The following is a 15,593-nucleotide window of genomic DNA, read 5'->3' as shown; positions in this document are numbered from 1 at the left end:
AAATAAATTATGTCATCAGATTAAACAGGGTAGTACCAGAAGGCCATGTAAACCTCATATATTTTCCTGATGTACATTATCCCTTTCTTACATTTAAAATTCGTATACAGTATTTGTATTTATCCCTTGTGATATGAGGTGAGTTTTGATCTGAAGTTGTGTGATGGTAAAGAAGGAAAACGAGGGAGCTTTAGAAGACTTTTAATTGTACGCTGTGAGGGGTATTTCAGTCTTTGTCCTTTTATGAATGATGTTGTGTGATGGTGAAGAATGAAAAGAGGGACCATTGTGCAGGGAGAGTTATGGAAGACCTTAAAATCCTACACTATAAGGGGTATCTAGCCTTGAAATATTTGAATAAAGTTTTGTGATGGTAAAGAGTGGGAAGGTGGAACCATTGTGCAGGAGGAGTTATGGAAGACTTGAAATCCTACACTATGATGGGTATGGCAGTCTCTTTCTAGCCTTGGAATTCACATGTTTAGTTCAGATTTAACTCTTGTGCTATAAAAATTGTCCTGGTTGGAAAAAAATTAATGGTAACAAGAAAGAACAGTATCATTTTGCCAAAGAGGATAATGATTACAAACCATCACTAAAAGAACTGTCTCACAGAGTATTGCTAAAAGCGTCTGTCTGTGTCATATGGGTACGCTCGATCAAAAAACTATCTTTACAACTTTCCCTCTTACATTTTGAAAGAGTGAATGAAACATAAAAATACTCTGCAGTAATTACTCTTAGTGTACATGGCCAGTAATTTAATCAGTACAAAATGAAGAAAGAATTTTGTGGAACACATGAAGTAGACGGTTCATTCAGAAATATTGGCCTTCTTTTTGTTTCGTTTATAAAGTCTCCAACATGCATGCGTCAGCCTTGGTCACCTAATGGCGGCTTTCCATGTTGTTTGATCTCTGGCAGCCTCTCTATTCAATCCCCAATCCCTGAGGTCACTAACTTTCTGATTTTGCCTTAAAAAAAAAAAAAAAAGGGGGGGGGAGGGGGTGATAAGCAACAGCACTCAGCGTTAAACCATCAGTCACTTGTGTAAAGATAGTGTTTTGATCAAATTTACTTGTCCTCCTCCTCCTTTTAGTGCCTGTATGGTAGCAACACAGCCGGGCCTTCTGAGTCATGGTTTCATTATGTGCAGTTTAATTTGTTTGTAGGTAAATATATCCAAATAGACTATACCGGTAGTAGATTGTAAAGTTTGTTAATTATTTGGGAACTGAAAGAGATTAATAGAGAACCACATGTTTAAATTACAACCACATGGGTCATTTTTTTTTGAGGGGGGGGGTGGTGCACAGTTATTCACAAATTTTCCACTACAGTATTCAAAATCATGGAGATGTTTCTTATGTCTCCCCAGAAATACAGAAGGCTAACTGTACCCAAACTATAATACAGTATTCAGAATCTTGGTAATTTTGGATTTTGGATGTAATAAACTTTGTGATTGTTAAAATGAAAGGCATGTTTTATTTGGATCAGAGCAACTTCATAATACTGCAGTTTGAGATCCAGTATTTCAAACATTGATGGATGTTTGTGAAGTTTAAATTCAAGTGAGTTAGTTTCTGTTGACTAGCTTTTTTTTTTTTTTCCGTGATTATAAAGTTCATTGATACTCTTAATTATTTCATTTTTTTTTGGTGATTATAGAATGAATTTTTACTTTTTATTTTTGTTTCATGATTATTGATTGCTCTGTTAATTTTTCTTTATATTTTATAGTGTTCTTTCATGATTATAGAATGCATTGCTACCTTTCCTTTATTTATATATTTATTTCATTATTTATTGTGTTATCTGCCAGTAGGGAGATGGTGAAGTGTGGCCATAGTGTGAAGTCCATCTCTGATACTAAATATAAGGCTATGTATGGAGTAGATAAACCCTTATGATGTACTGTATCTATTAAACCCTTATTGCAGGTGTGGTAGTTTCTTTATAAATACCGTATGGGGATGTTTGGATTCTCTCTCTCTCTCTCTCCACACCTGATTTTGTTAATTTTGCTATGGAATTGGAGCATGGAAATCACATTATTATGATTATTATCATTATTATTTATTATTACTATTATTATTGTATTTTTAATGTACTGTATTATTAGTTTCTGTGGTAGGTGGGGGCACCCATCATCCACTCACTCGATGTAGTGCTGCCTTTAGGTGACTCTGCACTGAGTGACAAGCTTAATGGTTTCCTGTAACCCAGGAAACCGTTTATAATGCTGGGTGGTAACCATATAACCAAACAAAAGTGTGATGTGGCACCTACTATGGTGCCCCTGTTAACTACCTGTAAGTGTTGAGATGCAGTGTCCACCCTAGAACCAAACCTCCCATCAGGCAATTCAAGGAAGGTAACTGGTCTTTCTTGCTGTAAGTGTCTGAAATGAGTAACTTAACTGCCTCAACATTTCTGGGCAAAGGTGTGGAAAGAGCTGTAACAGTGGTGGTGACTAGAGCACTTGTAAGTCTTCACTTTGGTGTGGAATATGATCTTTATGCAACGTTTTGTTATACGTAGCATGTTTTCATTTCCTATTTTCGCCATTAAGTCCACAAAAAAATACCCAAATTATATGCCAAAGTTCCATTGGTGTATATGAAGTTGATTTTCCAGCTTACCGCATTTTCCTAACTATGGAAAGTGTCTGGAACAAATTTGATATAATAATGCCTGCCTGTATGATACCCGTAGTTCGTGTAGCGTTAACAAATAATTGATATGAGGTGAAAATTCCGGGGTAAACAGACACATACATTTAATGAATATAGTGTACACCGGCTTCAAGCTAAGTGAAGGTTAATGTGACCGTAATACTGGTTGTGGCTTAAGTTATTTGTAGTCTCACTAGGGAATAGTAAAGTCTGAAGGTGAAAGCACTGGACACCATAACCTAACTTATATAGTTAACTTGCGCTCAGGGAAAAAAAAAAAAAAAGTTCCTGGAGCAGTTAAGCTACCCAGCTGTCAGTATTTTTCCATGAGCATTGCTTTAGCCTTGAATGAGTGTACTGCATAGTTATAATATCTTAAAAGGGACAAGGCTACCATTATCTTATCTGCTCGATAGCCTCTGCTGCTAAATATTTGATAAGTTAAATGTTGCTAAATATATTCTGTATCAGTTGTTTCTTGAGGAAAAATTATGTATATATGAGCGGTAAAATTCCACTTTGCCATAAGTTTTGATAAAGCAAAATATAGAAATAATTCCAAATTGAAACTTCGTCGGTGCACAGGGCGACGCATTCCAACCGATGGCGGATGCCGATTTTTGGCGCAGTATTTTTATAACGCCTAGAAGTCAAATTGCTAAGTATTCTACCATTCAATTTTTCTTTCAGCTGCATAGGTGTGTTAGTATCAGATTTTTAGTTACTTTAAGGGAATAGGAGGGAGAATAAAGCGTCTCTCAGTTTCGTGAACCGGATCGACCGCGCCTTTCCCATAATGCCCCAGGAGTCGCACCAACATAATATGGCGGACACTCTTGAAAGCGAATTAGGTAATTTTGGCCATTTTTGCACCTCTGGGGGGACTCGGGCCGCGAATTTCAACCTGGTGAGGCGGCTGCAGTGTGGTGGTGCGGTGAGGTTGTTCAGTAATCCAGTATATTAGCCAGAAGTAGATATATGGAGCCTCCAGTGGCAAATGTGTCGTGTTTACATTCTCGCTGAGGGTGAATGGCGTAATACTCAAATGCCAAAAATTTCGTTCACGTACCTTCCTTTTACCCCCATTTTTTGGCAACTCCTCCACTTAATTCAATTGTTCCTAGTTGGTCTACGGGGCTGAATTTTGTCCTCCGTTGGCCAGCAGTTGTAATATATTGGTCTGAACTATGGTGTGTGTGGAGGCCCGATTTATTTGAGAGATGACCTTATTTTTTCAACAGTTTTTCTCCCCCTGTCAGAGTACCCATTAATGCTCCTCAGATTGGCCTGTGACATCAACCATTAATGAAGGGCAGGGAAATGGTAGCAGCGGAAAGTTCTGTATGGTTTTGAACAGTTGAACATCTGTGCTGAACTTGACAGTGTTTTGGTGAACATTCAAGGCACTGAGATCTCTTTTTTTGATTTCCCGTTTTTATATACTTTCTTGCTACAGGAAATAATGGGGAAAACAACAATTGAAGTTCCAGAGGTATTTAAAAAGCTGAATTGTTACTTTTCATAATTTTTAATATTGGTTATATGGAGAATTTTTATATAAGTTAATATACTCTTTTTTTTTTTTCTAGTAGTACCAGTATTTGCTTATGTTTTAGTGTGATATATGGTATGTATTGAATTCCTTTTAAATGGAACTTTTATGTTATACTCTTAAAGTGCAGAGGGGAGGTATATGGCAGAGGGGGGTGTGAACTGGGGGGAGGGCAGTGAAATGGTGGGGGACAGGGCAACATGAAGGCGTTTGATTTTTGTCCACCCCTTACAGGATTAAGGCGTTTGGCAATAGATAGATAGACATTAGAGTATATGTGTGTAGAGTAAGTTAGAGTGAAAAAATGAGTAAGATATACGGGCAAAAATATACAGTATCTTCCCTTCGTTTACAGCTGGGATGCATTTTTGAAAAGCCGTTGTGTAACACTTGATCATATAATTTTAATGTTATAGCAATCATGTGAGCCAGAAAAACTATAAGATAACAAGAAATTGACTTTGTTGGAATCATATCAATGTAAAAACAATTGTAAACTTAAGAATGTACTAAGATGTTACAGTTGTACAAGTGAACAAGTGTTTATTAATCGTCAAATGAGTTCCTACATACGTATCTTTAAACTATTTCTCCATTTTCCGTTGTTTTTTTGAGTTTGAAACAGTTGTCCTTTTTAGAGATGGACTATTGATGTGAACTTTAAATCAAGGCATATTATTTTCATTTTGTAGAAGGAAAAAATACATATGTCGTGTAACTATTGAAAGATCAGGGTATTGCATTAGTAGCGTAAGTCCTTGCAATGTCGCCACACTGCGTAAATAACATACAACTGGACATTAACCAGCCATATCCAAAAATAAATCACTACGAAGAGATGCCAGGGAGCTTCCATAACAGACGGGAATACAAGTCATTTATAGTATCAGTCTAGAAACCCATCAGCTGCATCATGGCCGACCCCAGTATAAGGTAAACAAGGCATCAGGTATAAGTAACATAGAGGCAGTAAAGGTTTGGATCCAGGGTGATTGGATTCGTAACCCTTATATCTCAGTGATGTATGGTACCGGGTATTAGCTACTATTTATCTATCTATCTATTGCCATACGCTGTAATCCCGCAGAGCCATGAACAAATTGCCTCCATGTCACGCTGTCCCCAACCATTTTACTTCCCTCCCCCCAGCTCACTCCCCATCTCTCATATACCTTTCCACTCCATCCCTCCATCTCATCCATGACCTTCCCCTCCCCCTCCCCCCCTCAACCTCTCTCACATACATTCTCCTCATCAGTCTCTCGCGCTCCATCCTCTCCACGTGGCCAAATGTTGTACACAGGCTGAATAAACACCAGGGTAAATTAAAGATATGGACTGAAGAGTTTAGGGATTTATTATATTAGGGTAATTTTATATTGAATTATTCTTTTGTTCAAGATTATTTAAGATGGAGTGGAGAGGTATATGAGAGAGGGGTATGTGAGCTGGGAGCAGGGCAGTGAAATGGCAGGGGACAGTGTGGCATGGAGCCAATTTGTTTGTGGCCACCCCTTACGGGATTAAGGCTTCTGGTAATAGATAGATAGATAGATTATATTGTGAGAAATTTAAAGAGGTTGAAAGAAATAAAAATACCTTACAGTATTGCTCTCAGGGAAGGGCAAGTGTAGGTTTGGTACAGTGTTTGAGTTATTTATTTATGTACCAGGTATTAATTTTTATTATTTATTTTGTATCGTGGAGTTATGTGGAGAGACAGGCTGACAAATGAGGAAGTGGAGGAGTGTTGTGTTGTGGATGTGATAGAAAATACTTAGAGAAATAAACAGAGGTGGTTTGGCCATTTGGAGAGGATGGAGAGCAAAGGACTAACAAGGAGAATGTATGTGAGTGAGGTGGAGGGGGGGAAGCCGAGGATGAGATGGGGGATGGAGTGGAGAGGTATACGCGAGACGGATGCGTAAGTAGGGGGAGGGCGGTGTAATGATGGGGGACAGGGTGACATGGAGGCGATTTGTTTGGGGCCACCCCTTGAAGGATTAAGGCATCTAATTATAGATAGATCGTTTATTGTCTCATTTGGCTCAGTAGTACTTGGTTATTTGTACACATTTTCTTTGTGTTCACAGGCCAGTCAGCTGAGCAACAGGCTGAACTGCTCCTCACCTTCAAAAATGGAGGGTTCTCATCGTCATCGTCGTCATCGTCATCATCGGCATTCTCACAGCCCCAGGAGCAGCCCCAGCAGGTGAGTTATAGTATTATTTTCACTTTAGTGCAAGGATATCTTTTTCATTTTGTTCCTGCCGGGTGTAGAATTATCCAGGAACTTAATGTGTATCACTGGTGAGGTGGAGTTTCCATCTTTCCTGTCACTTCTTATTGCTTTTCTTTCCTTTACAGGTGGCTTTACATTGAGTGACAAGCCTAATGGTTTCCTGTAAGCCAAGAAACCATTTACAACGCTGGGTGGTAACCATATAACCAAACAATTACGTGCTCCCTACGTGTCATCAAGTGGGTTGGTGGAGGGTTAGTGCCCCTTCCTGTAAAACAAATAACTCAGAGTCAAATGGCCACCCCTAACGGGATTATGGCATCTGGCAATAGATAGATAGATAGATATTGAAATGTATGGCTTTTTTTTTTTTTTTTTTTTTTCATAGGGGATTGTACTTACACTAATAATAATAATAAAAAATATAGTCTGGTGCCAGATAGGGGTGCCTTCATGTGGTGGCACTGATGTAACTGCCAGCTACACTGTCAGGTTACACAAGTGTCTCTCACCTGCCACCCTCTCCCCAAAAAGGAAGTTGGTGGACTGCAATGGAAGGGTAGTTTCATCCTGCAGTCCACTAGGTTCATGTTTAGATGAACCTGAGACCACAACAACAGCAATAATAACAATAACAAATACTCTGTATAAGCCATTTTAAGTTGGGGGAGGGCAGCGAAATGGCAGGGCACAGGGCGACATGGAAGTGATTTATTTTTGGCCACCCCTTACAGGATTAAGGCATCTGGCTATACATAGAATCCCCTCCTGATATAACCAAGCTGGCCAACAAGTCTGCCTGTCTATCTATCTATCTATCTGTCAGTCTATTTAGCTATATCCAGACTCCATAATCCTGTAAAGGGTGTCTGTTTGTCATTGAGTTTGTGGTTTTACGGAGAGAGGCACTAACTCTCTACCAACCTACTTGTACAGTATATAAATTGTGTAATGTGTCACTGATGTAAACAAGTTCTGATCTCCGCAGGACTTCTCACCGCTGTCTGCGCTGGGGCTGCATCGCGTGGGAGAGGACCGCCCCTCCCCCTCTAAGGAACCCAGCATACAACTTAACCGAAGAGGCATGGTATGATCGCTGACCTTTTGTACTGTCTGCTGTGTAGGCTTTATTTATTCCTGCATTTATAGAATTCTTATCATTTATAGTTTAGTTTATATTTGGTCATTACAGTAATTAGGAGAGAGAGAGAGAGGATATGATTAAAGTTGTGAAAAGGGTTTATGTGAATGAGTGTGAAGGATTAGGAACCATGGAAGACAAGACTAGAATATTTACAGGGTATGGTAGATGAATGTGTAGGAAAGTGAGGCATGGAATTTATGGATGCAGAATAAATGACATGGTACAAAAGGCTGGATGAAATATATATACAGTATTGAGATGCACATGTAAAGGGTTGCAGTTTGTGTGTTTGTGCGTGTGTGTGCACGCATGCATTCCTGCATGTGCGTTTGTGTGCTTGATAAAATGACTACGGTACTGTACAAGCAGTCGTGAATTGTATTAAAAAAATTAATAAATAATAATAATTTTTGCTTGTGAGTTAGAGGCTTGAATGATGTGTTAGTGATTTTGAGAGACAGTATGAGGCATTGAGAAAAGCGTGGGTGGACCGACCCTTGTCAAAATGTACAGATAATTTTTGTTTTACTATTCCATGCCTTTTGCCCTTCTGTGTAGCAAGCAAGGGTTTGGTTAGTTCACCTTTACCTCACAGGGAGTCTACATTATATCACACTCCAAAACTCGTGGGATTTAAATACATAAATTTCAAGGCTCATTTATTCAGAGTTTGGTGTTGTCACGTTCACCCTTGCTCTCACAGCGCCTCATATTACCTTATAGTACAGTATAGTGCCTTTGTTGCAGCCTGCGCGTATGAGGAAAAAAAATCGTTTATACTTTGACGATGACCTGGTGAGCACCCCAACCCAGATGAAGTCCCCAAAGAAGACATCAAGGGGAACACCGAAAAAGCAGCCGGCGCCACAACCCCAGCCCATCGCTTCGGTCAAAATCGTACGTACCACCTTAGGATGTGGAGAGAAGAGTAATTTCTTAGCTTACCCAAAATATAACACTAATTCATTTACTTTTTGCCTCTCTGCAGTTTAATTCTGCTGTAATTTATAGAGTTAGAATAAGGAGGGGAGAATTATCTGGAAATATACCAGTAGTTATATTATGTTTACTTGGTAGAGATCTGTGCCCTTTTGCAGCTTATTTTGCCTCTTATTTACTCTTGCTTTTTGGTCTGCCTCTTGCAGCCCTACCCCGACATTCACACTTCTCACCTTCACACATCTATCTGTCCTCCTCCATCCTCGCCACATGGCCAAACCATCTCAGTCTACCCTTCTCATCACTACACAATGCTGCCTTCATTATTGCATACTGTCATCTCATTTGTTTATTATTTTCTTTAACTGCCTTTCAGAATGATGGACCAGGGAATCTTCAGTTCACACCCGGAGCTTCAACGGTGAGAGATAGAGAGAGAGAGCTTTGTGTTTGTGTGTGTGTGTGTGTGTGTGTGTGTGTGTGTGTGTGTGTTTCTCCCCTTTTGTAATCGATGGGATGGATTCTGATCTTGGTTTTGTGTGGAGAAATGAATGGTTAACGAGCTTGCCAATTTTACTCTCGTATTGCTAGTGGCATGTCAAAAATTCTTAGGATTTGGAAGTTAGTAAAAATAAAATATTATACTATGATGCTAGGGTAGTTTCGCAGTTAATGGTAGTTATTGTGGCCCACCGTTGTTAATTATCTTTTCTTGGCTCCAGTGTTGGTCCAATAGTTGTTTTATTTGCTGCTATTGGTGTCAGTGTCATAATCTTGCTAGTTGGTTGGATGTGGCGCAAGCAAACTTAACAATGGTGACTGTGAAACTTAATCTTTTTTTTTTTTTTTGTGCCATCTGTGTCAGCAATTTGTGTTTAGGTTATGTATAGAGCAACAATGAAACCAGGATTTTAGGCCAAGTTAGAGTGAGAAGAGTATAGCTATGCCTGGGTTTATTGCCAGGAACCCCAGGCCATCACCACCCCAGACAAGAAGGTGGCGCAGCAGAACGGCGTCCGGCTCCGCAACTTCCTCAAGCTGCCACAAGCTCACAAATGGGTCTACTTTGAATGGTTCTACTCCAATATTGACAAGTGAGTATAGCTATGACGAGGAGAGTGTGTTTGAGTGAGAAGGGGGCAGAGGGAGGGGGAGGCCAAGGATGAGATGGAGGGATGAGTAGAGAGGTATGAAAAGGAGGTGTGTGAGCCGGGAGGAGGGCAGTGAAATGGCTGGGGAAATGGCGACATGGAGGCGATATGTTTGTGGCCACCCCTTGTGGGATTAAGGCATCTAGCAATAGATAGATAGATAGAGTGCAGGTCTTCATTATAGGTGGGTCCAGTTGTATGAGCAAGCACTATATGAGAAACCATTGATTATAACCTCTTGTCCATATGGTGTAATTACCCACATTCCTACTCACCACAACCATTCCTTCATCACTCTCTCACCACACCCAATCACCCACATACCCACTCACCACAACCATTCCCTCATCACTTCCTCACCACACCCAGTTACCCACATACCCACTCACCACAACTATTCCCTCACCACATCCTGCAGGCCGCTTTTTTGTGGTGAGAATGACTTCCAAATCGTGCTGAAGGAGGCGTTTCCAGATCTACGCACCCGCAAGCTGACGCGCCGGCAGTGGGGCATGATACGCAGAATGATGGGCAAACCACGACGATGCTCACAGGTACGAAAGACATCATATTTTGTATGCTGATATGGGGTGAAATATTAATCGTTTTTCTCTCTCTCTTCTAGTGCAGGAGTGAAGCATTACTGTGTGTGTGTGTGTGTGTGTTAAAGTATGTATATTTCTTCCAGGCGTTTTTCCAAGAGGAGTGCCAATCCCTGGACAAGAAGCGTCATGTACTGCGACTACTACAGCAGCGCAAGATCACCGACATTAACTCCCTCAAAGACTTCCCTCTCCCTGACCAGATACCTATGCAGCTAGTCATCGGCACTAAGGTGAGAGTTGGTGGCTATGAGAGGAGGGAAATTGATGATGGAGGTGGTGGTGGTATGTGGAAAGAAGGGTTGGGATGATGGTGATGGTGGTGGTAGTAATGACAATGGTGATGATGATAATGGTGGTGGTAGTGGTGGTGGTGGTGATGAGTGATGATAATGGTGGTGGTAATGACAGTGATGGTGAAGAGGTGATGGTTGTGGTGGTGATGGTGACTGATGATGATGATGAAAGTGGTAGTGTGGTGACTGATGATGAAAGAGGTGGTGATGGTGATAATGATGATGATGATGATAACGTTGAAAGAGGTGATATCGGTGATAATGATAACAACAACAACTCTCATCCAGGTAACGGCAAGAATAAGAAAGCCAGAGAATGGGCTGTACACCGGGGTAATAGACGCCGTTGACACCTCCGATAACACATACCGCATCACCTTCGATCGCCACGGCATAGGCACGCACTCCATCCCTGACTATGAAGTGCTGGTGAGTTAAGTGATCCTCCTCTGCCAGTTAAATTGTTCTGTCTATCTATGTATCTGTATGTCAGTCTCTATCTGTCTATATTTATCCATCTGTCTGTCTCTCTATCTATCTATCCATCTCTCTGTCTGCCTATCTAACTTTCTATCTATAGCCACATGCCATAATCCCATAAGGGGTGGCCACAAACAGATCGCCTCCATGTTGCCCTGTCCCCCGCCATTTCACTGCCCTCCCCCCAGCTTTTCTCCCCCTCTCATATATCTCTCCACTCCTTCCCTTTAACTGATGTCTTGTTATATTTATTCCTCTTAATGCCATGTATTGAGTGATTTATTTATGTATTCAATCCTACTTCACCTGATCAAGGAATATGGGATGATGATGATGATGATGATGATGGTGATGATGATGATGATGCCTTTGTGTATTCATTCATGGTGGTGGTGATGGTGATGATAAGAGGTCTGGATGTTGATAATGATGATGATGAATGGCTGTGATAAAGATGAGGAAGTTGATGACAGTGATGATGATGGTGATGAATGGCAGTGATGAAGAGGAGTAATATGACAGTGATGATGATGATGATGAATAGCAGTGATGAAGAGGAGGAAGATGATGACAGTGATGATGATGATGAATGGTAATGATAAAGAGGAGGAAAATGATGACTGATAATGATGATGATGATGATAACTTGCTATAATCATTCTTGCTAACACTATACTCACTCTTGTTGATGATTTAAGGTCTGGATGGTGATGATGATGATTGGCAGTGATGAAGAGGAGGAAAATGATGACAGATGGTGATGGTGGTGGTGATAACTTACTGTAATCATTTATCTATCTATCTGTCTATTGTCAGACACCTTAATCCCATAAGGGGTGGCCACAAACAAATCGCCTCCATGTTGCCCTGTCCCTTGCCACTTCACTGCCCTGCTCCCAGCTCACACATACCCTCTCTCATATACCCCTCCACTCCATCCCTTCATCTCATCCTCGGCCTCTCCCTTCCTCATTCATGCTGAGTGTTAATATCTTCCACACACAGTCAAGTGAAGGTGCTGAGATCATGCCACTCTCCAGCTTCTCCCAAAAATTCCGGCCTCGTCCCCCGCTGGGCCTGGTCACCCCACCCCGCCCCCTTCTCCCCAAGGTGGACCCCAGCAGTGTGGGTGGGGGAGACAGCCCTGCCCTCTCCCTCACCAACGACCCCATCCTGGCCCAGTCACCGCTAAAGTCGTCGAAGATATCCATGGATGACACACTAGGGGGCTTCCAAGTTAAATCTCTCGTCCAAATTGTAAGTCCGTTTGCATGCTATCTACCCATCTGTGTCTGTCTGTCTATCTTCTTCCCTGTCTATAGCCAGATGCATTAATCCCATATGGTGTGGCCACAAACATATCACCTCTCACCCTGTCCCCTGCCATTGCATTGCCCTCACCCCAGACTACACAACCCCCCTCTCTGATATACCTCTCTACTCCATCCCTCCACCCCATCCTCCAACCTCGATGACGATAAAGCTCCTCATGCAGACTCTCTTATCAAAATTAACCCTGGTAGAAGCCTGGTGGGGTCAGTTCCTATTAGACCCATGTGTGCTTGAATGTGGTCCCATTCTCTCCCTTAAAACTCACCTTTATTTCCTGGTGTGGATACAGGCAGTAGAGGATCTTACTAAATTCATTGCTGTTGCTGATTTGTCCATGTCCCTCACTTCAAAAGAGGATGTGGGGCTGCAGCAAGAAGGCCATGCAGAATAATGCTGTGTTTGTTGATGCTCACGTACACTGGGGTGGTTAAGCTTTCATTGACATTCATAGAGTTTGAGAGTTATATGTTGGTAGGATGTAAAGCTTGCACGTAAAACAAATTAATGACCCAGTTAACATCCAGTCTTGCACTTAGTTCTCTCTCGTTCTGATGATAATGATGATGATGATGACTCTATCAGATATGTTTATATGCAGCTACAGAATGTGGTTTTTGGCGTATAAGGTAGAGCCAAGATTCTGGGAGCTTGAATGGTGAGTGAATGGAAGCATGGCCTATTGGAAAGGAGGTCTGGATGATGATGGTGAAGATAATGATGATGATGAGAATAATGATGAAAATGACACAATGCCTCCAGGTCCAGCTGTCCAAAATCCTGCGTGGGAAGCGTGAGAAGATCAACGCCCTCCGAGAACTGAACAGCCAAGCGGAAAAACAGCGCAGCTACGGACAAGAACTGACGGTGGATTTCCAACGTAAGTACGCAGCCCTCGTGTTGGAACTGGAAAAGCTGAACAGGGACCTAAACCAACACCTCCTTGCAGTCCAGCACTTCTGTCAAGAGGTACGGATGCTTTGTCGTATGTGTAGTTTTGTGTGTGTGTGTGTGTGTGTGTGTGTGTGTGTGTGTGTGCATATGTATGTTTACATTTCAAGATTGTATTTAAAGTCAGTTTTCAACATGTACCATAGTACTAGAATATAGTTTCTTCCATATTATTTATGGCATTCCATAGTACTGGTTGAATACCTTACTTTCACATGTGTTTATCTGTTTCATGAAAAATTTTAAATAGATAGTGTTGAAATAAATGTGATACTATTAACCCTACACATGAACTTATAAAACCATGGCACTCAATGTTGTATTTTCAGATTGCACCAGAGCAGTCCGGCCCCACACTACTGCCTGGCCAGATCCGCGAGAGGTGTTACGAGGAGGCGGCCACCATTGTTGACGTCACCAACACATCCAGCGGCACACCACAAGTCTCCAGTCCGAAAATACTGCACCTCATTACCAGACTTACTTCCCTTATGCTGCAGATGAAGGTGTGTATTGGTTAGTGTTGTGTATGTGGAGAGGATGGAGAGTGAGACTGACTAGGAGAATGTGTGAGAGTTAGAGGAAAGGATGAGATGGAGAGATGGAGTGGAGAGAGACTGGCTAGGAAAGTGTATGTGAATGAGGTGGACATAGGTGCACAGTTCTCCCACTGTTACTGTCTCCTACACCCACACCAGGACATTATATTTAACAGTTGTAAGGGTAAAACTGTTAACTGTCCTGTGTGGGCATAGCAAGGCAAGAGACAACAGGGCCTGCACTCTCTGTAGTCCAGAGTGTATGGTAGTATGAGTCTCTTACATTTTTTATAGTTTCTATGCATGATAATTGTAAAATAAAATTATGGTGTTACATAATTTTTCTTTTAGGTTAGGGCTGATGGCCAAGCCTTGTTGTAGGTTGCCACCCCCACCATCCACTCACTCATTGTAATTTTATATTGACAAGCCAGTTGGTGTCCTGTAATGCAGGACCACTTAATACATTAAGTGGTAACCATAGATGGTGGCCTCAGAAGTAAGGGACTGAATAGAAAGGCTGCAGGAGATTGAGCAACTTGGATGGCTGCCATTAAATGATCAAGGCTGATGCAAATGAGCATGTTAGAGCCTTCTTAACTGAAGAGACGAGCATATACCCAACTACTAGACATTAGGTGGTCCGATGAGGTGATTGGCTCCCAGCAGATGTGACTTCAGTGGCTTCAAGTCTGAGGGATGGGGTTTTATTGTTCATGTAATACTGTTCAGAAGATAGCAACTGATCATTCATCTTAAATGTTTGGGCTGAGTCGTGTAGCTCTGGGGCTGTGAGTATCTGATGGAGAAATAAATGACTGGATGATATATGGGATTTTATCATTCCTTATGTCTGGATTCTGCCTCACCCCATATTTAACTGCAGTAAGGAGGTTAGGATGCTGGTGCTGGTGCAGATAATGATGATGAATGATAATAATGATGATGATGACAGTGATAAATAGTGATGATGATTATGATTGATGTATAACAATGGTGATGATGGTAATGACTGGTAAATGATGATGATGAAGATAATAGTATTGATTATGATGACAGTAATGGTGATGATGACAATGATGATTACCCCCACCCACCACCACTTGCAGAACCTAGCGGAGACGGAGGTGAGTGCCTTCGAGTTGACGTCAATCCAGGAGACACTGAATGAAATCCGCAGCTCCCTTCACGAGTCCAACAAAACAGCCTTCCAGAACAATGTCGAGGTACACCTAACACACATCATGTCTGCTGTCTCTCAAATGGGCACACTCCAGGCCTTCAACAACAATGGGACGCAGGTATAGGCTCTGCATCGGGTGAAAGCAACATACATACACACACGAGGTAGGTTTTGTAAGAGTACGACGGGTGTAGATGTCTGGGGTGTCTCAAATGGGCACACACCAGGCCTTCAACAACGTAGGCTCCGCACGGGTGAAAGCGACACGTACACACACACACACGAGGTGGGTTTTGTAGAGTACGATGGGTGTAGAGGTTGATGGGTTGGTGTTGGAGGGAAGGGGAGGTGTTGGTGGTTGAGGGTTGTGGAGATAAGTATATTTTTTGTCTATTTCTGTCCTATTTCATTGCTACAGTAGTGTGATATACTGTACTCCTCCCTTCTTCTCTTTTCTCTTCTCTTCCCTTCTCCTCTGTCTCTTCCCTCTCTTCTCCTCTCTCCTCT

At 41.7% G+C, this 15,593-nt stretch overlaps 1 protein-coding gene across 1 annotated transcript; it reads left to right on the top strand.

Moving 5' to 3' along the window:
- The first annotated feature begins 3,474 nt into the window (after positions 1-3,474).
- LOC145417144 (protein lin-9 homolog) lies at positions 3,475-15,210 on the top strand. Its single transcript, XM_080285921.1, has 12 exons — positions 3,475-3,529; positions 6,324-6,442; positions 7,461-7,559; positions 8,364-8,513; positions 9,519-9,649; positions 10,125-10,260; positions 10,395-10,541; positions 10,893-11,033; positions 12,090-12,341; positions 13,176-13,382; positions 13,694-13,870; positions 15,013-15,210. The coding sequence occupies exons 1-12, from the start codon at positions 3,475-3,477 to the stop codon at positions 15,208-15,210; spliced, it is 1,812 nt and encodes a 603-aa protein (XP_080142047.1).
- Positions 15,211-15,593: the final 383 nt, after the last annotated feature.

Source organism: Coenobita brevimanus, chromosome 109 (assembly GCF_032717465.1).
Source record: "Coenobita brevimanus isolate Jiangsu-jjx chromosome 109, ASM3271746v2, whole genome shotgun sequence".
In the NCBI taxonomy this organism is placed as follows: domain Eukaryota; kingdom Metazoa; phylum Arthropoda; class Malacostraca; order Decapoda; family Coenobitidae; genus Coenobita; species Coenobita brevimanus.
The sequence above is the reverse complement of the archived record's forward strand: the minus strand, read 5'-3'. Positions and strand labels throughout refer to the sequence as shown.

Excerpts from the sequence above, each read along its gene's own strand:
- LOC145417144 (XM_080285921.1), top strand. The coding sequence starts at position 3,475 with ATGCCCCAGGAGTCGCACCAACATAATATGGCGGACACTCTTGAAAGC. Across the intron at positions 9,650-10,124 it reads TTCTACTCCAATATTGACAA|GCCGCTTTTTTGTGGTGAGA; the intron begins GTGAGTATAGCT and ends CACATCCTGCAG. Across the intron at positions 13,383-13,693 it reads TCCAGCACTTCTGTCAAGAG|ATTGCACCAGAGCAGTCCGG; the intron begins GTACGGATGCTT and ends TTGTATTTTCAG.